Source organism: Scheffersomyces spartinae, assembly GCF_019049425.1.
Source record: "Scheffersomyces spartinae strain ARV_011 chromosome Unknown scaffold_11, whole genome shotgun sequence".
Taxonomy (NCBI): domain Eukaryota; kingdom Fungi; phylum Ascomycota; class Pichiomycetes; order Serinales; family Debaryomycetaceae; genus Lizanozyma; species Lizanozyma spartinae.
In genome coordinates, this window is record NW_025065058.1 from 402,275 (window position 1) to 425,632 (window position 23,358).

General features: G+C 38.6%; 8 protein-coding genes and 1 non-coding gene across 9 annotated transcripts; 4 read left to right on the forward strand and 5 right to left on the reverse strand.

The window, feature by feature from the left end:
- Positions 1–212: 212 nt before the first annotated feature.
- KQ657_000695 (uncharacterized protein) lies at positions 213–605 on the reverse strand (the record flags this gene model as incomplete). Its single annotated transcript, XM_043191527.1, has 1 exon — positions 213–605. The coding sequence occupies one exon, from the start codon at positions 603–605 to the stop codon at positions 213–215; it is 393 nt and encodes a 130-aa protein (XP_043049170.1).
- Positions 606–1,181: 576 nt separating this feature from the next.
- RYH1 (Rab family GTPase) lies at positions 1,182–1,814 on the forward strand (the record flags this gene model as incomplete). Its single annotated transcript, XM_043191528.1, has 1 exon — positions 1,182–1,814. The coding sequence occupies one exon, from the start codon at positions 1,182–1,184 to the stop codon at positions 1,812–1,814; it is 633 nt and encodes a 210-aa protein (XP_043049171.1).
- A 3,328-nt stretch (positions 1,815–5,142) lies between these two features.
- BCR1 (transcription factor BCR1) lies at positions 5,143–6,491 on the forward strand (the record flags this gene model as incomplete). Its single annotated transcript, XM_043191529.1, has 2 exons — positions 5,143–5,178; positions 5,328–6,491. The coding sequence occupies 2 exons, from the start codon at positions 5,143–5,145 to the stop codon at positions 6,489–6,491; spliced, it is 1,200 nt and encodes a 399-aa protein (XP_043049172.1).
- A 62-nt stretch (positions 6,492–6,553) lies between these two features.
- On the reverse strand, positions 6,554–7,219 carry KQ657_000698 (uncharacterized protein; the record flags this gene model as incomplete). Its single annotated transcript, XM_043191530.1, has 1 exon — positions 6,554–7,219. One exon carries the CDS (start codon positions 7,217–7,219, stop codon positions 6,554–6,556), a length of 666 nt encoding a protein of 221 aa, XP_043049173.1.
- A 331-nt stretch (positions 7,220–7,550) lies between these two features.
- Positions 7,551–9,131, reverse strand: PPZ1 (salt homeostasis regulator; the record flags this gene model as incomplete). The annotated part of the gene is made up of 1 exon (XM_043191531.1): positions 7,551–9,131. The coding sequence occupies one exon, from the start codon at positions 9,129–9,131 to the stop codon at positions 7,551–7,553; it is 1,581 nt and encodes a 526-aa protein (XP_043049174.1).
- A 2,623-nt stretch (positions 9,132–11,754) lies between these two features.
- KQ657_000700 (uncharacterized protein) lies at positions 11,755–13,002 on the forward strand (the record flags this gene model as incomplete). The annotated part of the gene is made up of 1 exon (XM_043191532.1): positions 11,755–13,002. The coding sequence occupies one exon, from the start codon at positions 11,755–11,757 to the stop codon at positions 13,000–13,002; it is 1,248 nt and encodes a 415-aa protein (XP_043049175.1).
- Positions 13,003–14,076: 1,074 nt separating this feature from the next.
- KQ657_000701 (uncharacterized protein) lies at positions 14,077–15,198 on the reverse strand (the record flags this gene model as incomplete). Its single annotated transcript, XM_043191533.1, has 1 exon — positions 14,077–15,198. The coding sequence occupies one exon, from the start codon at positions 15,196–15,198 to the stop codon at positions 14,077–14,079; it is 1,122 nt and encodes a 373-aa protein (XP_043049176.1).
- Positions 15,199–16,308: 1,110 nt separating this feature from the next.
- On the forward strand, positions 16,309–17,937 carry KQ657_000702 (uncharacterized protein; the record flags this gene model as incomplete). Its single annotated transcript, XM_043191534.1, has 1 exon — positions 16,309–17,937. The coding sequence occupies one exon, from the start codon at positions 16,309–16,311 to the stop codon at positions 17,935–17,937; it is 1,629 nt and encodes a 542-aa protein (XP_043049177.1).
- A 258-nt stretch (positions 17,938–18,195) lies between these two features.
- Positions 18,196–18,267, reverse strand: KQ657_000703. Its single transcript has one exon. It is a non-coding gene; the product is annotated as a tRNA-Glu (tRNA).
- Positions 18,268–23,358: the final 5,091 nt, after the last annotated feature.

The window sequence follows — 23,358 nt, forward strand, 5'->3', positions numbered from 1 at the left end:
AGCTTGAATTATATATCGTTGAGCCATTATATTAAGAGGAGTGTAATAGCAAAGGTACTATTTCTAAGCTAGATTCAATGATGCAGTTGCAATAAGGCAGCTGGATCAATTCAGCAGTAATAAGTCAGTTATAATAAGTCAGCTGCAACTTGATATGACAAGGTTATATTATAAACTTCTCCATGTCTTCATACTCTGTGGGTTGTTGATGCTTATTCATAATCAGAGTCACTATCTTCATTATGACGTCTATTATAAACAATCTTGACTCCAGGCTTCTCATCTCTCATACTCTCTAACAAACGAACTACTTCGTTCTCTGATACCCTCCCTTGAAGTTGGCCCATAGAGTATATTTTGTATAAGTACTGTTCGATCTGTTCCACACGGTCTGGGCGCACTTGACGCACTCTGCCTAGTCTTTCTCTAGCTTGAGGTTCCAACAACTGGGCCACTGTATTGGATAGTGATGCACTTGGTGATTCACTAGAGGCTCCTCCAGAACCTGTGCTAGCATTGGTAGTAGCAGCTCTTGATCCCAGAGCCTGTTTCTGGAGTTCCGCAAGTCGAGCACTTCTGATAGCGTTGAGTTCGGTCTCGTCCATAGTGGAGTGGAGTGTAACACCGGTGACAAAAGATAAGTACCACTATAACGTGAACCAGTTAATTTTTCAGTCGACTCACTTGTTAACTTTGGTACAGACAGTCCAACTTGTGTGAGAAATTACTATATACCGTTTAGGACCATTTAAGGTTTGATAAAGTCAGTGTATGATATCCGATCTAATAAAAGTCTAAGGAAGATAAAAGTACGGAATTTGACTGTGTTAACACTGACTAAATGGGTTCTTAAAAGAATTACGGTAGAGTAAAAGGCTTCCTTTATGATTTCGTAATGGCTTATGTAATCATTCATATTGTCAAGGGAAAATGTGACATTCAAATACCAAAAGCGGCGTCTACACTCCATGTTTTCTTTGCTTGTTGGCTGTCAAAAATAGAAGAAGATTGCTGGAGAGCTTATAGCGGGATACTTTACTGTTTAGGGGTTATATCGCATATAGGTCACGATAATTTGGTTTATCTCGAGGGATTATTAGAGGATAATTCGGACAGACAGACTAAACTGAGTACAGATTGATAGCTGACAGAAAGTAATACTTTTATTACACTCCATAAATATGTCTGATACCAAAGGAAAGCTTAGGAAGTATAAGATTGTGTTTCTTGGGGATCAAAGTGTTGGTAAGACATCGTTGATCACCCGATTCATGTATGATACTTTTGACGAACAATATGCTGCTACAATCGGTATAGATTTCCTTCTGAAAACAGTTTATTTGGAAGATAACCAAACCATCAGGTTGCAGCTTTGGGATACCGCTGGCCAAGAGAGGTTTCGGCTGTTGATTCCAAGCTATATCAGAGACTCACATGTGGCGGTGGTATGCTACGACATTTCCAACAAACGGTCGTTTGCCAATCTAGACAAATGGATCAGTGATGTACGATTAGAAAGAGGTGACGAAGTTTTGGTAGTGGTGGTGGGGACAAAATCAGACTTGAGCAACAAGAGACAAGTGACCAGTGAAGAGGCAGAAGCATTGTGTTCTCGGGTTGGAGGTGCATTTTTTGTGGAGACTTCAACAAAGGCCAACCATAACATTAAACAGTTATTCAAACGTATAGCCCAAAATTTGAGTGGATCATCAGATGAAAATGGAGTTGATAATCAAGCTCAAGACACTGCAGGAACAGAAACAATTGATATTTCCATCAACACAGAGTCAGTGGCACCTCTGAGGTGTTGTTAGATATTGTTATTATTGCATTTGGGGGAGACATATTTTGTCGTAAATCTATCCTGCTCCGGTGTTGTCTAGTTTGAGTATTAGTATCATTATTATTATTATGTAAGTACCTAGTTTTAACAAGAGTCTTCTTTCCCTCTTTCATGACACAAAACCCAGAATTAAGATTAACTTCACTGAGGACTTGTGACATTATTGCTATTATTTACAAGCAATCCTGTTGGTTATATGCAGACTTTTTACTTAATGCAAAGAAATATAGAATGCTTAATTAACGAAGTTTAAATGAAAAAATAGCATCCCTGCCTCTTCCTTTTCTACCAGCTTTTAATAGAATTTTTTATCGTATATCATGGCTTAACCGCTTTGCCTTGTCGTCATCTTTTTAAGATTGAGATCTTTTTTTTTCTTGGGAGTTCTCACGTTGTTTACGGTGATTGAACCTAACCTGGTGAAATTGCAATTTTGGTTTTAATCTGTCTTTTCTCCGTCTCCTGCAAGACGGAATTTACTCCAGTTCGTAATTGACATCCAATGAAATTGTCACTCAGTAACATCCATGGACTTTAATGTTACTTGTGCTTCTTTGGAATAAAGTCTGTTTAGTATAAGTTAAGCTTTATTAGCTAAGTTTTGGCAAAGTCTGGGTTACCTTTGCCATAAGTTCCCTAACTGGGTAATAAAGCCTCAAATGTCGGATGTGGGATATTTTCAGGTTGAAAAACAATAGCGTGCAACCTTCGAATCACAGCTCGAAAATGTGTCAGGTTTGAGATCTGACACAACGTAAAGGGCATACTTCCTGATGAGGGCTGATGGCGTATGGCAAGGTCATCCGATTATTTCATCGATTGAATGTCCTATATTTTTAGTCTTACTGAACATGGAATGGTATGGAATGGACTAACAAGATTATTGGATGTCTGTTTGTCTGTCTGTCTGTCATTTCCATCAAATGGGTTGATACTCTGTGGCACAGACAAAAATATTGCTTAGTAGGTACTGGAAAGTGGAGACTTTGAAGAGTCTGGGCCCTTGCGTGCGCGGTCTACAAAGTCCGAGCTGGGGGATCCTTTCCCCTTGCATTTTATTTTCTTTTCGTAGTACCGGTTATACCTGCCGCTGACATATAATAAAGTGTCCCCGGCCCAAAACAAGCGCGGTGAAATAGAACGGGTTGACATGAATTGTGCAACAATAAAAAAGAGCATGTCCGAGATCTCCGGCCCCATCGCCCCCTCTAAAGTCAGGGGCTCCTGACATTCATTCAGTGATGTGAGGAACAAACGGTAGTAGGTAACGAGAATTTGTGGTTGTCACGGTAAATTTTTGGGCCTAATTCATGTCACTTGTAGTCGATTAATGGTGGAATTTCTATACCGAAGATTAGATTCAAATTTTGACATTTACGAACGGCAACAAACTCACTACCTTACTACCACCCATTTCAAAAAAATTTTAAGAATAAATGCGCGTATGATCGTTGTGGCCAGCAGATTCGCATTAGAGTCATCCTGGGAGAGCAATATCCAGGCAAGGTCCATCCCGTCTTGGGGTCGAGTCTCATATACAGTCTGTTGATCAATAGGACATGCTGTTAATGTTATATCGGACATAGAAATCCATCAATGAATCACTCAGTCGTATATGTCAAATGATATGCCCAGTAATTCGTCCCATTAGATGTACCCCGTTCCGCATGACGTTCTTTGTTCTCTCTTCTTATTCTTGTGCTCTCACAACCCTTGCGGTTACTCAACTTCTAGAATTAGAGAAAAAATACCTTTATCCCCCTGGCACCCCTATGTCCCTGTGATCGTTCCACTGCAAAGCATCAGGGGTAAAAATGATGTGCGCGACACGCCATTTGTAGAATCACAACATACGAATGACAATAATAATATCGTGTCATACACTCCATGGTTTAAGCTTCAGACACAATTCATCATCTTCAATAAGATCCCACTTTCAATAAACAATTGTGTGCGTAAATCTTTATTCAGGAACAATATTGTAGCCGACGATTACGGGTTGTGTCAGATACTGTCTAAAAACAAACGATGACGTGGATCGACGCTGAAAGAAGTACGCTAGTGCTCCTTTCAAATACGAAGCAACTGATGTCCCGAGGTTCTTCGTCAGTTCATCAGTACATTCTGATCGATCTCATTCTGGTAACAATCTGTACCATTCCCAACCCAAGCCGCCGAAAGTAGAAAAAAATGTGTCCTTTTATATGTGCATATACCGTTCTCAGCTTCAAATGTCTGATACTTTTTCTCAACCGACACACAAATCAGACAGAATAAATTAGCGACCGGGTAACCTACTCAGTATTTCCCCAAACTTATCTCACTCTCTATCTGGTTGTCTTCCTCCCACTTGGGACTTACTACCTTTCATCCTTTACAAAAAATTCTTATTCCACTTCATCGAATAATCCTCCACGTCAAATCGCGTGGGGCGCTCATATTTGTAATCGTTTTTTCATAGCTGCACTTGACAGTCTTAGATTGTTGGAACGAAAGCTCCAACCGTACCACGACCGTTTACTATTAATCGGATCTGCTCACAAGAGTGTCTGCCTTTCCCTCCTTGGAGTGTATTAGGTAACCCCCACACGCTTTGGCGAACTAATCTATGCCAACAAAAATATTACGGCCTAGTATATCCATAGAGCCAATAACCCATTTACAAACTTCAGTCGACCTTAAAGATTCAAACGGAGGTACAACCACAACCACCATAATCACACCCAATAACACTGCCATGTCTGTCCGGTCTTCGCCGTCGCTGCCACTGTCACTGCTGTTCCTCGCGCTGGAGTCCTCCAGTGACAAGTTGTCTTCCACTCGTCCTCGATCTAAAAGAGCTTCAAAGGGACGTGTTTTTCAATGTACTGGGTATCCAGATTGTAATATGCTGTTTACCAGATCGGAACATTTGGCGAGACATAAACGAAAACACACAGGTGAAAGACCCTTCACATGTCCACACTGCTCAAAGAACTTTAGCAGACTTGATAACCTAAGGCAGCATAAACAAACGGTCCACGCATACGAGACCATGATTGCAGTGGCACATATACCTGAAATCAAAAACGAACAGTCATCTCCAGAACTGGAATCTGCCCCTCCTCCTCCGCCCCCTCCTCCAGCAGGTGCAGCGCCGGCAGGAAGAATAGGAATGTCAACTTCTGTATCTTCTGCGCCTGCTTCGCTTTCAGCCTCGTCTGCAGAAATGGTCGACCTGGCACCAACTCTCCCTCCACAACTTCATCGCCAACCAATCCATATACCCAATTCTCTAGGCACAATACTATCACCAACAAATGTCAACGGTCTGCTGTACCAACAAAATGATCAAAGTATGAATACTAATCAACACGGGCAACTTGAAGAGCCTTTAACTCTTCAAGATTCACAGCATAATAATCAACAACATCTTCAGCAAAACCATGCTCCTCCAAACAATAACAATCCAAACCATCAAATTTATCAATACCATATTCAGCAGCCCTACTATCCTCAGTCTCAATATGTTGCCCCTCTGCATTTCTATCCTCATATGTCGTATGGGGTTCCACCACCTCTCCCTTCGGCACCTCTACCTGCCACCATACCTTTGTTTGGTAACTTGGCCTCAGCTCCAACCGCTGTTGTACCTACACCTACAAATCACGTGCTGGGTTCCACTTCTTCCACAAGTGATTCTTCACCTGCTTCAATTTCCTCTAATGCTAACAGTAATAACAATAGCAACGGAATAACAGCAGCAGGTTCACCTCCACTACCCCTGTCGCAATCTTCGGAGACTTTAAAGCTTCCCACCAGTGAATTTAGACCTAAACGAAGACCTAGACCTTTGGAGTTACGGTATTCGTTCATGGCTTCTGCCCCTTCGTTAGCAGATACTACCAAAACTCCAGTCACAACTTCTTCAGCCCTTACAACTCCTACTCCGTCTTCGATGTCGTCTTCATTGCAAGTACCCTCATCGGTTTCTACTTCACATATGCATCAAGATGAAGTCCATGGATTAAAGTCTGCACCCCCAACATCATCGTTCTCTGCTGCCTATGCTCGTTCCAGTATAATATCTCCGTTGTCTCCGCTTTTTCATCAACTGTTCCATCAAGTGAAGCAACAACCAGCTTCCAGTCTAAGTGTTGAGAATAAAGAGAATATTGGCTCAGTTGCTACTGCTTTTGGAACTCCTGGTCCTGGTACCGGAGTTGTGCTTCCTCCTGTGGCCACTAGCTTTTCTCCCTTACACATACCACCTATTCGGTCTAGCAAAAACTGGCTCAGTGGAGTGCTCAATGGAACCAGTAGTACTACCAATGGTAATGCTAACCCTGGTAATACTATAACAGGTACCACTTCTAAACCCGTCCAATCTGGAGACGACGACATGGTAGTCGATGGAACCAGTCAAGAAAATGGAACTATTAAAGGCATTGAGATCAAGTGTGAAGGGGTGAAGCACGGTGAAGTTCATAAAGAAGAAGGCAACAACATAACCAAGACGAATGAAGATAGTAATAATACCAATAGTAATAATAATAACGGCAGCAACAACATTGACGTTGATGTTGATGTTGATAATGTTGGAACTGCTACTACTACTACTAATAGGGTCATTGAAAAGAGGCAATCTATCCGTAACTTGCTCTCTTAGAAACCCCCCACTCGCTCACTATTAATATATGTATTATAAATAAATGGCCTTGCTTATCATATTTAACGATGATCAACAGATTCCAATGTGGCTATTCGATCCAATGTAATTGCATTTAGAAACGTACCATCATTAAGTATATTGACCTGTCCCAAAGCGGCTTCCGCTTCCCCGAGTGTACCCATCATTTTGATGTATTCCTGGTAGAGGGGCCAAAGGTTCTGTTGAGTTAACTGATGTTTCTGATGCATAGCCGTCTCTACCCGAGTGGCATCCTCGGTACTATCATTGCGTAGAAGTTGAGTCAACTTTGGAACACATTCAGTATGAAGAAACTTATCATATTTATCAAGCACCTCACAAAGTGCTGCATTACGTTGTTTACGAGAGTTAATCATCTTTTCCAATATGATAATGTCAGCTGCAACACTATCACAGTTGTTATCAGTGCTGCATCCGTTTATCTGACGTGTCACATTTTTATGGATATCATGACCTTTTTCATTGAACTCCGGGTATTTGTTCACCAAGTGACGGTGAACCAAATCAACATCTGCTGTGGTGCCACAATTAAGTGGTTCAGTGTCTGAATCTGCTTCCGTTCTGAAAGTATCCACAGTTTCTACCAACTTGGCTATTAGAGTCTCGTTCTTCTTTATTTGGTCCACGAGATCAGAAGCTGTCTCCACTAAAGGATCCAAATTCTCCGCGTTCAATAAGTCTGCCATAAATCGTGGTGTATGTTATGATTTTACTTGTATGGTTAATTGACTTGTGGTATATCAAATAGAGACAACTAACTAAAATACGGTGTGCATTATATATGGGGTTGGCCATTCTAAAAATGGTGTGTTTGGTAGCGCTATACGTATAACGATTTCATGATCAGCTTTTAGAGCCCCCATCATTTTCTTCATCATCTAACAGGAATATCATGCTGGATCGTATTTAAAACGCAGAATAAGGGTAATGCTTGTTTCCTAACTTCTTTCATGGTGATTGTACTTTATCTCAATCAGAAACGAAGGTACTATCAATAAATCGTCGTGGTTAAGGTTCCTACTTAGGTGCATTCTTTCTTTCTTGACGACCCTTCTTCATTACTTGCTTCAATGCAACCGAGTCCAAAGGATCAAGTAGTTCAAACAGACATAATAGCTCTTCCAGGACACTCATTACCGCACCCCAATTGTCAAATTCACCACAATAATTGGGAGCCAGGAACACCGTCACTAATGTCCGATCATTGAAGAACTCATACCCATCTTCAACAACCATGTGCGCTCGACAAACCAAGTCAAAAGCAAACTTCAGAAGGAATTTGTTGATTGATACTTTATTGAACACATACGAGACTCCTCTCTCGTTGTCTTCCCACTCATTCATGGTATCTGCGGGGTCCAGCCAAAGCAAATCGTTTAAAAGTCCGAAATCGGGCACATCTGTAGGGCGGGCTATATTTCGAATCTCATCCATCGAATTCAATACTGGTGATAATCCTCCATGAACACAAAAGATCTTGGATGCCACGATAGCGGCAATTGGAAGAGTGTTGAAGGTATCAATAAATAATTTCCACGTTTTAATATTGCATCTACGTTTGCACTCGTCATAGAAACCATAAACACGAGTCACGTTGGCACATTCATGGTTACCCCGTAATAGGAAAAAGTTTTCAGGATATTTGATCTTGTAGCATAATAATAAAAGAATAGTTTCCAATGACTGTTTCCCACGATCAACATAGTCACCAAGGAAAAGATAGTTTGTCAGGGGAGGAAAGCCACACTTTGTAAATATACGAATTAAATCACTATATTGGCCATGGACATCACCTACAACCTTAACTGGAGGACTCAATTCCAAAAGGGATGGTTGCAGTAGGAAGATCTCTCTAGCTGTGGAACAGATTAACTGGATTTCTGAATTCTTAAGACAAACTGCCTTCGTACGTTTCCCACTATATCCTGCGTCCAATAGCCTTTGAATCAAATCTTCAATATCAATAGTTGTTGTGTGTTGATTAGGAGTTTGAGGTATAGGGGTTTGGACTCCACTGGTTGTACCATCATTATTAACATTTAAGTTTGACAATGAATGCGAATTCGAACTTCCAAGGGACCCATACAAGGGACCAGGTGTTGTAGGAGTAGTGCTCATGGGTGTAGCAGGCAGAGATGATGATGCCTGAAGTGAAGCTCCATTCTGGGCATTATGGGGCACTTCGGCTGTACCATTGCCGTTGTTGGTATTGTTGTTGTAATGGTTGGAATTAATGGTATTGCTAGAATAGCTCGTAGCGAGGATTGACAGATCACCTGGCAAAGGAGCTGAATCATTTGTTATAACAAAACTAGCATCTTGAGCCCCAGATGCTGTTCCCGGTAAACCGGTTCCCTCGCCTTCTAACGACATAGCATCCAACTCCAGAGCTAAATCATTCGAGGATACACTGACTCCACGAACAGAGGAACCTGATCTATTAGAACTAGTACGGCTGATTTGATTGGACTCAAAGGGCAGGGGTAGCGTCAGAGTCAGAAGACGCTTTGGATTAGGAGTTGTGGACGAAGCTGAATCGATGGTTCCAGCAGTATTGCGTCTCATTAAAATGGGCTGTGGTGTATCACCAGAAACCATGGAAGCCGGCAAATGCGAATTCGGTATTTCTACCGATGTTGAGCTGTTCTTCCGCGATAGCATGGCAGGGGATCGATCATCAACAACATCCGATGACAGACTCATTCGAAAAGACCGCTTAGACCGTATAGACCTAGAGGATTTGACAGACTTACTGGAACCAGCGGTGTCGGTCCTATTTATCGGCGGATGGGAGCCACCAGATTTGGAAGGATTGTTTCCCATGATGTATAAAGTGTTTTTTCCTCTCTTATAACAAAGGATTGCACCAGCGGTAGCAGGGAGTTTCTACTTTGCTACCTTTTTGAGTATGAGCTGGCCACCAGTGGGGTGATAACGACAGCGGTTGGAGGTAGGTAAATCTATCGTACTGGAACGGGCGATGACTTCAAAGAATTGTTGACACCTAAAGCTATAACTATCGTAGCAGCTTATAAAGGTTACTGATGCAACGATTACCTTTTCTCAATGTTGGGTTAAAGAACACTGTTATACCAAGCTCTCAGCGGGTTGTGTCCCCCAGTTCAAAAGTGACGATGACTAAAATGGATAATTACACAAAACGGTAAAATGGTAGCTCCGTGTCCTTTATGAATTTGGAAAAGCCTATTAGATCCCTCTTTTAAAGGTTTAATTGGGAAGTGTATACGACTCCTTGAGTGATTTCGCAGTTGCTTTTTTGGTTTTTCGCTAGTTCTCAAGCCTCCTGTTCTCATTTAGTAGTATTTCTTATCAGAGAGTCAAGACTCAAGCTTCAATGGTCGTAAAGGATTAAGTTTCCAATTGTTTGTGCAACGATAAATCCAATAATCGTACGCTTTCTATTGTGGAAATATGGAATCGGAAAATCAAACGAGTTCTCCCTGTCTTCTGATGAATCCTTCTATGCGTGCCCCCTTAAGGCTTTATTATTTGAAGTAGACAAGATTTAACAGAGATCTTCAACTTTTTAGGCTTACGCGAAGGAGTTGCACCTAAATTGATTTTCCATAGGGTCTAGAATGGGGAATCGAACGGTTTTGAGTATATTGAGATGGTACACGAACACCAACCTTCAAAATAGGTACATTAAACTTCATGAACTACAGCTACTTGCATTAATTGGTGTAAAATCTTTGGTTATTCACCCGTGAATGTTTCAAGTGACAGTAAAGGATTGGGGGTGGTGTAATATTGAACCATTATTCAACATCAGAAGCATTCGTTCCTATTTACTTCAACGGTTACGTCTTGTTCGGGACCGAAGTTGAAAATTATTATTGGTTTGTGCCATGTGTACGTCTCAAGATGATAAAGGAGAACGCCTCACTTAAATTTAATTTACATGGGTCTATTGAGCTTTGCTAAGAGTATTGTGATAACAACAGTAATTATTATACTTGGTGCTGCTTGGTGCTGCTTGGTGCTACTTGGTGCTACTTGGTGCATTGATGGTGATCTGCAATTTCATCTTGAAATCAATGGAACGACTATACATGTATCCTTCAATCAGATCTTATTATATAGATAGGCCTATCCATTTACTTCCCCCCCCCCCCCCTCCCCCTCTCTTCAAGGCTCGTACATAAGTCCTTCTTGGACCACTATTTTTTTGTGCTTTGAATTATGTCATTTCGATCACCTTTCATATCCTACACTAAACTTTGCAGATAGATCTGAACTTTTAGCCAAGTTACATTTGTGGTATTATTTATGAGTATAAAATAATAAATAAGCCAAATACTTTGACGTATAAGTATAGATTTAGAACCATTACTTTATCCCACTTATACTTCATTCTATTATGGCATGCCTCTTGGTTGAATTATGTCATGTTTAATTGAACTTTTCTATTATTTCTAATTCTATAGGCGAAAGCGTACTAACAATCTTGCATTGAGATTCATGCGTCAGAGGTATAATCGAAAAACACTGTAACTATTCTTCTATAACTCGCACCAGTAGTACTTGTTACGTTCGATACCCACGGTACAAATTGTATTAGATTGTCGATTATGATGATGTGGCTTAACAGCTGGTGGCAATATCAATCATTTTGTTCTAGCTGGAACCGAAGTAATTTATTATACCCCATTAGTGAGGGGTCGTATCGAATTACTATATGGGGAAATACCACGCGGTAATTACATTGAATGTGAGCTAGGCACCGTATTATAACCTAAAGATCTATCGGGTTCTTTTCTTTACGCGATGACAGCTTTTTTAATTATGTCAAACAAGTTGTGTTTTTGTTCCTGTCATTCTTCTTTTGGGTACGTTTTTCTTCTGTTTATCTGTAACATAGTGAAACTTCACCTCGGTCAGGCCTCTTCCCATCATAGTGAATTTTATCCGCACTAACCTTCGCTTCATGGAATATTCTTTACGCGCGCAATCGGAGTGAGTAGTAGTGTTAAAAGCCCCTATGGCGCTGTTATTCCGCTTTAGGCCCTGATTGTTTCTGTTGCAGTTTTGTGTCCACAAGATAACAGAGTGGAATCACATCACGACTATTTATATAACCCCTCAGGAAGTCTCTTATGACATCGCTTTCTTCTTCTTTTACTCTTTTACTCTACATCAACTAACAACATAATTAGCACTTTGCCGTTTATCATATACACCTTATAGATGAATAGTTACCATGTTGTCCCTGAGTCAAGAAGATTACACTCCTTCCAATTCGTCTAAACGAAAAAAACGACTGAATCGGTCCCAGGGTATTTTCCGTATCAATACCGTTGCTGGTGTTGATCAGAAGTGCGACGATAATAATAATAATGCCCTTGATGAGAACTATTCTTCCGATAACTCGTTGGATCCTGAAGATGTCCCGCCTCCTGGAAGACGGAGATATCTTCTGTTTGGTCTTGACAGACGTCGAAGGGCTTCATCCGTATCTACTGCATTGAGCTCTGTGGTTTCCACTGACTCATTTGCCACTTCTATTTCCCTGGGACCTCTGTTTACAATTAACAATAACATGGATGTTTCATTTGCCAAAGCCTCCATTAAAGATTATAAAAAGATAGCAAAGACCTTGAGTCTTGCGTTTGAACTGGACCCCTTTGTCAATTATGTCTTACACACAAAAACGAGAGATAAGTCAATTCGTAAAAAGAGATTATTCCAATCTTATTTTGAATGGAATGTCTTTGAATGCTTCAAGACTGGTGGTACCATCATTATCTTGAAAGATGCCAATTGGGAAAATTTATCTAAAGATATGCCATATTTGGGTGTTGCTTGTTGGTATAAATTAAAGTATGATGCCACCAAAAATACCTTCCTCAATGCATCCACCTTGTCCTTCCTCTCCCTCCTCCACCCCATTATGTTGAAGTTTAATCTTTTTTACAATTCAAAACATCACACATTTTTAAGTGAGAAGTTTGAATATTTGATTAAGCAAAGAACTAAAGTGTTGGAAGGCTTGAAGATTGAAGATCCAGAAAACCATTCCATTTGGTATTTGGGTGACTTAGGTGTACTCCCTATGATGCAAGGTAAAGGATTGGCCAGAAAGTTAATCGAATTTGCTTTCGAGAACTTTGTTGACACGAAGCCTAACCAATGGGTTTATTTGGAATCCTCTAACCCCATTAATAGAGTGTTCTATCAAAAGTTAGGCTTTGAATTAAGGACCACGTACGATATCACCGAAGAAGAGGATGATAACTTTGAATCTTCATCCTTTAGTTCTGCGGCTTCATCCAATGTCACCAATCATAGCACAAAGGCTGCTTTGGAGGTAACGTTGGATGGGATGATAAAGTACCCAAAATTGTTAAAGAACATTGAAGCAACAAAGACTTTATTTGCTCCTATTACTACTGCAATGGAGCAATTAAGTATGTGTGCTTCAATTGGCAAGCAAGTTATTACTCGCTAAATTAATGATGCTGGCGCGCTACCTCTAACTTGATTTATGTTGCCAAACATAAGAAAAGAGAAAAGGGCACCTGCTCATGGACAGAACTATGATGTTCACATGAAGGTTGATCCTTTTGTTTTTTTTTGTTCTATGGTAGATGAAAGCCACCCATCTTTTTTTTCTTTGTACGAACTTGGCTTTGTTCGTAATCGATTTACATCTAGTACAAAATTAAAAAAAAAAAAAAAGAATATTTAACTGCTTAGGAGGATTTGTTGATAAAAGTCGTTTTTCTCGGTTTGTCCGTTTTTTCTTATATCCTTCTTATCCTTAAGTAGCATCTTTATATATTTTTACCAATATTATTTTCCCAGTAATCTTTACCTGTAGCTGTTCTTAAGAGGTCCCCTTTAAGGAATTAAGAGCGGAGCTGATTAATACGATGACAGAATAAAGCTCATTAAGGTGGATCACGTCAGTTTCATCTAATCAATAAAGTCCATCTGCATGACTGGATCAAGTATTCTATTTTTAACTTCAAATTGGCTGAGCAAAAGTTTGGCGACCTCATTACCTATAATGGAATGTCTTTGCCCTGTAGCAGTTCATTTTAAAGGTGGTTCCAGAGAACATTTCAAGGTGACTCAACATAATTCACTGGTTTTCTTTTAGGCAGCTTAGTTACCTATTCCGTAGCTCATGCAATGCTGTGTGAATAATAGAATAATAAATAGATCTGCATATTATTTTTTATTTGGTTGTGCTTCGCGTTTGAGACAATCACTAATATTTGAATGCATATGCGAAAAAAAAATACCTGAATACTGCAGACAAAATGTATGCAAAGGAAGGGTGTCGTAGATAGATCAAGATGCATGATCAACAGACTGACGAAACACTTGAAACAACGAACTAGCTATCGTTATTATACGATGACTACATGTTAATCCTTGTGATTTAATGAATACAAGGCAAAATCAAGTTTTTATTTAGCTATTATAAAATAAAGTTAATGTTGTAGAACATGAAGAGCGGAGATTGAAGTCCATCACTTGAGGTATAAAGACTTATAGACAGTTAAAGAAAAGCAGTTTAAGGGTATACCCAGTTGCTATAGTAACCAATGGCACCCCAAACAACACTATTGTAAGTAATGTCCTTATCAGTACACATATCACCACCACTCTTACCCAAGTGCTCACAATGGATATCAGGACGGTACTTGACCATAGCTTGATGCAAGTTTCTGCAAAAAATAGTGTTTTGACCACCTTCAAAACTTTCACCCATTCTGACAGTCATAAGGTGAGCGAAACATTCGGCATAACTTCCATATTGTTTATTTGAACCAGTACATTGGTCCATGGCAATCTTACAAATGGAGTCAATTGCCTTAGCCTTTATAAGTTGTTCAGTAGAAGCTGAAACAATTGACATACCACCGATTTGAGGTCCAAGAATGCTAGTTGCTGGTCTGTGCATTGCCTGATACTGAGCCCAGTCGAAGTTTCTAAAGTTAACATCATATTCTTTAATAGAGTAACCAATGTCAGATTCTGAGCTTGGAACCAATTTAATCCATGCTTCAATAGGGATTGGAAGGACCCAATCACTCAATTGAGGGAAGGTGAAGTTAACAATTGCAGATGCTGAGATAACATCTTTCAGCGAAATAAACTTATCAAGTTGGTATTCAGTAGGATGACCGATCATACTGAAAGGAACTTCTTCGACTCTTGCAAATAAACCAAAGATATATTCAGTGTTTAGCTCCTGAGAAATAAAGTTTCTAGTCAAAGAGACTCTACCTCTAACATCAGGAACAAATAAAGTTGAGTTAATCTTATCTGCTTCTTTAGCATCTTCTGGATATAAGAACTTATCGAAGAAGAATTTAATAAACTCATATGAGTGATCTTCGATATCTTTATAGTACTCAGTAGTACCTGATTGGTAAGCAACAGCGGAAGCAGATGCCTTGGTGGAAACAGTAGTACCAGTAGAGACAGTTCCACCAACGGAGAAAGTAGTACCATAGGAGTAAGTCGTACCAGTGGAAACGGTTGAACCAGCAGCAACACTACTACCAGACATCTTCATGGTAGTGGAGTGAATTTCGCCGTTGTGTCTCTTTGCACGTTGTTCATTGGGAACAAAGGAAGCGCTAGCGCCGGCAATAACCAGGGCGCAAACCAAAAGATTTTGAAAAAGCATTGTAGCGTAATACTTTAACTTTGAAAATGGTTGACTTAGCAAAGAGAATCCTAACACTTTTTAACGACTGATAAAACCTACTTATATATTCGATTAAACGGTTTCATCGCATGAGCACATTCACCCTAAATTGGTTTATTTGTTTGTTATAATATAATGCATGGCTCATATATGAAAGTTAGAATCGCGTATTATGCAAAGAAAGTAAATCTCTGTAGTAAAGTGTATCGGAATGGATGTTTGTTTCAATCAGTTCTACATCCACTTTGGGATACTTCTATGTCTCAAGATTCTATTTTAGGCTTTGATCGTTATTTTAGTCTTGAAAGTCGCTTGGTAAAGTAGAATAACTTCCTATTTAGTTACTTAAGAATTAATTATTAGACAATAATAAATTTTTCTGCAGGTACATGATTGCCTCTAACAATACCTGTACCTCGATATGGCAGATTGTTCTACAGGAAAAAATGCAGGGCAGCGCATCAAGTACTGATTGACGTATGTTTGTTTTTTCTCGAGCTGAAGCTGAGTTCGCCGATGTTTATGACAACTTCACGAGTACCAAAAACACTGAAACTCATAGTTAGGTGTTAGCTCGCGTAGTCGTGATATTTGACATTTTGACATCTGGTGTGAATTGTGTGATACATTGGTCAAGATAACTCAAATCAAATGGTATATTAGTTGTTACTGGAAGCTACTTTGATCTGCTAAAGGTGTAAGTAGTTCCCCAGAAGTATGAAGAATCTCATATTTCAGGAGTAAATGGGGAAAGACCGTGTCTGCAAGGGGTACAAAAGGCAGAGAAATTTTAGCGCTGAAAAGACTAAACGCTGAGTGTTTTGTTCACAGCACCACTAATTAAACTAGCTTGGCACGAAGTAGTCTATTTAGCAATTTCTTTATTGTTTTTGTTGAATTAGTACACAACGTGACGAGAGATGAGAGAGACAGCCAGGAAAATTATCTGCTTGTTTCTGTTTTAAAAAAAGTGTTCTATATGCAGTCTTTAATATCACGTGAAAATGAATGAAGCAATGAAAATCATCTTTTGGCGTAAAACGCTTACTATTGTTTTTCATCAACCATAGTCAATACATCACTTCAAATATGTTGGGCAGGGCTCGCACCACAAAGTTGTCTTATGGTATTCGGCTTCTTAGTGGATCTCTGAGAGGATTTAATAAGGGAATCCCCAAAACTGCTCCCCCATCACAAGAGGTGAAACGTGGAGATAATGATCAAACAAACCAGAATGTGGAACAAAATAAGTCGAACCACCCTTCAATTGCAGAAAATGGGTTATATTTTGGTCAATTTACAGAGAATGAATATCAAGAGGCGGCTAAGATTGTACGAGATCAAATTTCTAAACTTGAAAAAGACATCAAGGGAGATTTCAATATTCGTGAAAACATAGGCAAACATCCTGTAATACCCGCTATTCCAAATAAATCCCAGAAGCCAACAAAGGTCAATTCTTTGGAAGATTTCTTCACGCAAGTAATTCAGACAACAGGACCCATGTCACTCTCGTCTTTTATGAGGCAATGTTTGACACATCCTGAATTTGGTTACTACACCACTCGAGATCCACTTGCATCTAAAGGAGGCGATTTCATAACATCACCTGAAATTTCATCTGTTTTTGGAGAAATGATCGGTCTGTTTTGGTTATATACTACATGGGTATCGCAAGGAATGCCGGAAAATATTCGAATCATTGAGTTTGGCCCGGGAAAGGGGACTTTGATTTATGATGTTATGCAAACGTTTAACAGCTTGGTGACTCGCCAAGGTGGAAAGGTGGCCGTTGAAATTGTCATGATCGAGGCGTCTGATATCTTGAGGAATGAACAATATCAGAAGCTTTGTAAAGGTGAGCCTATTGAGAAGATCAATGAGACTACAGTGCTGTCTAGAACAATTTGGGGTAACAGAATAACGTGGTATTTAACAGAAACTGAAATTGAGCCTAGTGAGAATGTTGGGAACTATATTTTGGCTCACGAATTTTTTGATGCGTTACCAATAAAGGCATTCAAGAAGACAGAAAATGGTTGGAGGGAGTTCTTAGTAGATCATAAGGCAATTGCCCAAAGCTTGGAATCTCAGACATCCAAATCGAACGATAACGATCTTCACACTTTACAGACACAGTCGGGCACTGATTTTTACTTAACATTAACTCCCAGTGAAACCCCGTCATCCAAAATTCCCCAACTAAGCTCCAGGTTTAACTCTCTTCCAATCGGCTCCACCGTTGAGATCTGCCCTGATGCTGAGACGTACTTGAAAAAAATGATTAAATTGATAGAGACCTCTGGTATCAACGTAGGCTCCATATTAGCAATTGACTATGGACCATCGAACAGCATTCCTGATGTTACACTCAGAGGGATATATAAACACAAATTCGTATCTCCATTTTACCAGCCAGGGCATGTTGATTTGTCTGTCGATGTGGACTTTAAGAATTTGGCTTTAATTGCCGACCATTCTGATACAATGACTGCCTACGGTCCTGAGGAGCAAGGTGATTGGTTACACAACGTTGGTATTGGTCATAGAATAGATCAACTTTTGAAGAAAAATCAGAACGATCCAGAGTTCCAAGACAAGATATACAACTCATATTTGAGATTGACAAGCAAAGATGATTCTGCTATGGGGAAAGTCTACAAATTTTTATGCATAAATCCCAAGTCTTCACCTCCTCCTATTGGGTACACTAAATAGTCATGTAAATAGTTTTGAACGGACACTCCTATGTTTGAATGTTGATTGAAAGATTTTTGACGGTTGAATGAGAATTTTGAAATTCTAGTTCAAAACTGCTTCTTTAGCTTCTTAAAAAACCTTTTGAATGTATAATTTTGTGAGATTGGATTTTTCACAAAAAACTTGATGTAGTATCCTAGGTTGCTTAATATAGTATTGCACGGTTCTGGTTTAATTTCGGTTCACACTGTCGCGCAAATCAGAGCAAAAAAACAATTCCGATACCGGGAGTCGAACCCGGGTCTGCTCGGTGAAAGCGAACCGTGCTAGCCGTTACACTATATCGGATTAATTGTTTATATTTCAACCTTGTTTTAGTAGAGTTCACTATTACTGAAGTTGTTCTTTATCCGCGCCCATTCAAAGGTGATCTAGGGCTAATGCAAGCGTCTGTGCAACTTCAAGCAAAAGTCCTATAATATGTCTTTATGAACTCTAACTCTCAGTATTCAAAATATTGGTGTTTAAAAATCTGTTACCATCAAGCAAGTCTCTATGGACATCTAGAGATGACGAGGATTGAAAGGAAAAGCCTTACAACTCCCTCTACACAGCTAGCAGCCTCTTCGTATTTTTGGGTTCCATTCATCAGAAAACCTCCGTCGCTTTAACTATGGCTCATATGTCCCACTACATTATGATCTCCAAGCAGTCGGTCACATTTGTGCCCTCTGTCTAATACTGATTGCACCATCTACAATTTTGATACACCTATACACCGCATGCTCTTGTTCGTCTTACTGGTGGACCCATTGTGGTCTACTGGGGCCAATGGAGCTCATCTCGATGTTAGCTCCTCTTCCTATGGAACCTGTTCGACTTCGCAACCTAGATATGTTTTAGGGTTGGTCCAAGTATAATACTCTCGCAGGGGACAACTACCACAACTGCAACTACAACCCTACATTGTTAGCGAACAGGACTCTGCTCTTGCTTCTTACAAACTTATATAAAATCATCTAGCAAAGTTCGCCATTCTACATGTGTACTCGAAAACCTCTAAAATGTATAAAATTCGATCTGTTTGTTAGACGAATATGGGGTATTGTTGAAATAATAAAGAAATTTTTAAGAAATGATACATTTTTTGAATTTTAAAATGAATACTGGTAAAATGACCTCCTGTGGTAGTGCGCGGCTTAATATCTGTTAGTGACGATTCTGTGGGAATTTGTGTGTTATTCACTTAAGCATTTTGTTGCTTCTGGTGTATCTACATGCGATACTCCTAACTGGTGGTAGTGATTGAGTCTACCTTGGGTACTTCTAGCTTAATTGTGGTTTTATTCTGACTGAATAGTATTAACTCTCTCCTAAATGCGACTTGGTTTCGTATACACTGTATATTTAGATTATGTTTACATAATTAAGTCTCGGGGTTTCTGAGACTATTAATATTTAAGTATGGATGGAATATTTCTCAATTTATACTCCAATTCAACTCACATCGATTTTGTAGGTTGATTATTTGGATCAAGTTTCCTCTTCTATTGAGAGCGTGTTTCAGAGCTCTGGATATTAAATCGATACATCCTTTACTAGAAATATCACCTAGAAATGAAACATTTACTGCTTTTAGCATTGGTACTTTAAAATTTGATTTTTCTCCCACTAATGACCAACCATATTCTCTTCTCATACCAATGTTAAATACAGCTTCATCTATAAAAATACAGCTTTTACTAAAATCAAGCTTACCTTTATAATAAGTATCCTGTTGAAATCTTTTCTGCTTGAGTTCTTTCAAATATTGGGCACTTTGAAAATCGTTTAGTAGTAACATAATTATGCAAGGCGCTAAGTTTTACATTGAAATCTTCAAAGTTGGCCTATTTTCTTTCCAACGTAGATTGCAAAGTGAGTGTTGAGTCATCCTTCACTATGATTCGTAAGAATTCTTTATGTTCATCTGAAAGTAGAGGTTTCATAGGTTCTTCGTAAATACCATTGTCCTCCTTTAAACTTCTATTTCAATTTCTTTTCCAAGCGTGGGCTGTCTGTGAAGGAATATCACAAATACCAGCCACTTTATAGACAGAGCACCCTTCCTCAAGAACAAGTTGTCAAAAATGTTTCTGGAGGCTTTCGGGATGGTGTCTATACGGCCCTCTACTGTTGATTTACGATTGTGCACTAGATTTCTTCTTTACATTAGAGGCTGTCTCTACATTAGAGGCTGTCTCTACATTAGAGGCTGTCTCTACATTAGAGGCTATCCCTAAATCAAATTCTAGCTCTATATCAGAGCTAGTTTCCACTTTTATCTCTGGGCTTCTTTCTTAGGGATCATGCAAATCCATTTCAAAAGAATCACCATTATCATTGGTATTACCTACATTACCACCAAGCGCAATTTTACTAATTATCGTTCTATTGGTATCACAATCAGTATCAACATCACTCTTCTTAACTTCCATATTTGTCTGGTTCCTAAGTAATCTGCAACCCTTATATATAAGACAGTGATCCAAGGAACAATTTTCACACTGAAGGAGATGGAACGAGTAATGGAAAAATAAACTATGGAACGAGTAATGGAAAAATAAACTATGGAAAGAGTAATGGAAAATAAACTATGGAACTGAACGCAAGAAGGCAATAAACTTTCCTATAACAATGATAGTCTTTGAAAATTCCACCAATTCCCACAACAGTCAAAAACCACCACCACTACATTTTTCATCGCTGTCAACCAACACAAACAGTGCAAGCATACGTACATAGACAGAACTATCATTTCAACTTCTCCAAGATTAAATGGGTCCCCAAGACAATGAACGTAACCCTTGAGAGTGATTTCAGCTCGAAAATACATTAAACAAATACCTTTAGAATTAACTTATTTGCTAACAAATGTCACTTATGTGTAAAAAGTTCTATAGTACGGAATACGCCTTAATGTTTATAGCGCGCTATTTTTAGTATTTTTTAGTAATTGATTTTAAGCACTTCCTACCCTGTTACAATAAATTATATTTTTGGAACGAAATAATAAAGCTAATTATTTGGTCTAATATTCATATCTTTGTTTTGATACGTGTGCTACAAAGAATATTTAATTCCCAGTTTACTTTACAATTACACGTAACATAAATAAGCATATCGTTCATGAGCAATATTTCATTAAAAATTTCTCTGTTTTTAAGGAAAATATTATTGAAACAAAGTTTAACACTGGATTCAGTAAAGGACTTTATACTTTATTGCGCAAATAACTTCCAATCCCAGATAATTCCTCTAGATTTGGCTGGCCATTAAAGAAATTGGGTCTTCTTGACGATTCACGTGACGAGATTATCCCATGGTGCTACCATAATATTGAATTTTCAGTAACAAATACCTTAAGTTGTGAGAGCTATGTAGGTAGTTTATTGTGTCTTTATTCCCCAAATGTGCTTATCTTTCAAGCAGAATCAAAATTCGCAATAGGGTGTGATGATGTTTGTTTAAAGACCCGGATAAAATATATGTAAGTATTCGTATTTCCCACCGATCCACAAGTCCGATGAAGCTGGTGGTTGCGAAGGCCCCCCATAAGCTGTTGACATTGCGAAGAGTCAGCATTTATTAGCTTACTCTAAATTAGTTTTAGTAGCTTTTGAGAAAGATTATTCAACTCATTATGGTAAATTCCTTGTCCTTCTTACTTTACTAATCCACATACCCACTCTGCTGTATTTTTACCTCCTATAAAATGTCAAAATATTTCTCAAGTGAAGAAATGGTGTTTTGAGTATGGTTGGTTATTTGGTGTACTTAGGTCGTGTAATATTCAATATTTGGGCGAAGGTATTGAATGGACCTTGAGTATGTCTGGCTCAGGTGGTAGTTGTTTTAGTTAGAATGAATTGCGATAGTACTTTCCTAAGTGCGACTTGGTTTCCTATGCACTTGTATATTCAGATCATGTATCCTTATATACTTAAGATCTCGGTGGATTTTAAGACTATACACTTCTAAATATGGATGAAATGTATCTCAATTTATATTCCAACTTCATTCATTCTTCTTCGTCGTTTATCCCCTATGTTTCAATCTCCTTGTTTTCAACCTCCTTAATTATCACCACTTGGTCTTATCAGGTTTACCACATCCCCCTTCTTTTTCCACCAAATTCCCTAGTCATCATTATCCCATCCTTACGTCCTTTATATGCATCAGAAATTCGCACCCTTTGCAACCACATCTATCAATTTCTGAACAACTTTGGGAATGATTTCTCATGACCCCACATGTATATGATGTTTAATCAACAATTATCGCTCCTGTAGATTAAAATGATGGTCTGAAATCAGATTTATTTAAAATATACTGAGCATTTGGAGTCCTTAAAGAGTGTGATCACTAACTAACTTATTTACTGTCATTAAATATACCAATTACCTTCGTTGGCTCTTTCACATATTTGCTTTCATTCAACGGACATTTCTACATCATAGTAGTACTTGGGCAACGTTCACACCCAGGCTGTTGATTACGACTGTTGATGAAGTTTGGACTCAATTAAATTGGCTTCTAATTTAGAATTTGACTATTACATAGATATTTATTCAAACGATCAATAAGCCGTGTTGATCACAGTAGCATTGAATCATTTTTAAACTCATCTTCAATTGCGGGTCTTAAAATTGGACTCCCTTTCACTTTGAAAACTGCTAAACGAGCTAGCGCATCAAGCCCATGTTATCAGCTTTAAAATTTGTATAATTTCTAAAACATATACTGCCTTTAGGATGCTTGAGAGGTCTGGGTTATGATATATTAGCTCAAAAATTATTCAAAATAAAGGGTAGAGTATCTCTTAAACCATTTTAATGGTTTTTGGATCAATGTTTTCAATAAAAAAAATTAGATAGAAACTACAATATGTCTGTTCTTCATGTATGCTTAAGAACTGCATATGTGTATTTCAATAAAAGTTTTAATATTGAATGGTTAAATAATTTATAACCAAAAAACCGAAGATCTTTGAAAGGTAGCAAATATGCCTTTCTTTGTTATTATTGCAAGATAATCGTATACATATTATATAAGGAAAAAGAATCAATAAACTTTATACAGAAGTCTAATATGAAAAATTTCAAACTCAAGACTGAACTAATAGGGGGATGAAGGTAAACTCATAACAATTTTAAATCAAGCAAGTCAGAACTTAACCACAGTTCAGTATAATAATCATTTGTAGATTTTAAAGAATGTCATAATGAAGTTTTAAAAAGTTTTAAAAATTAGCGAAGAGATGAAAAAGCAAGTCTCTAAAATAGCCTCTTGCTAAATATTTACCGAGTCAAAATACTTAAAGAGCAGTAAAACGATTGATATCAAATTATACTTTTTTAAACCTTCTTAAGTTTAACATAACAGTAACCTATTCGCGAG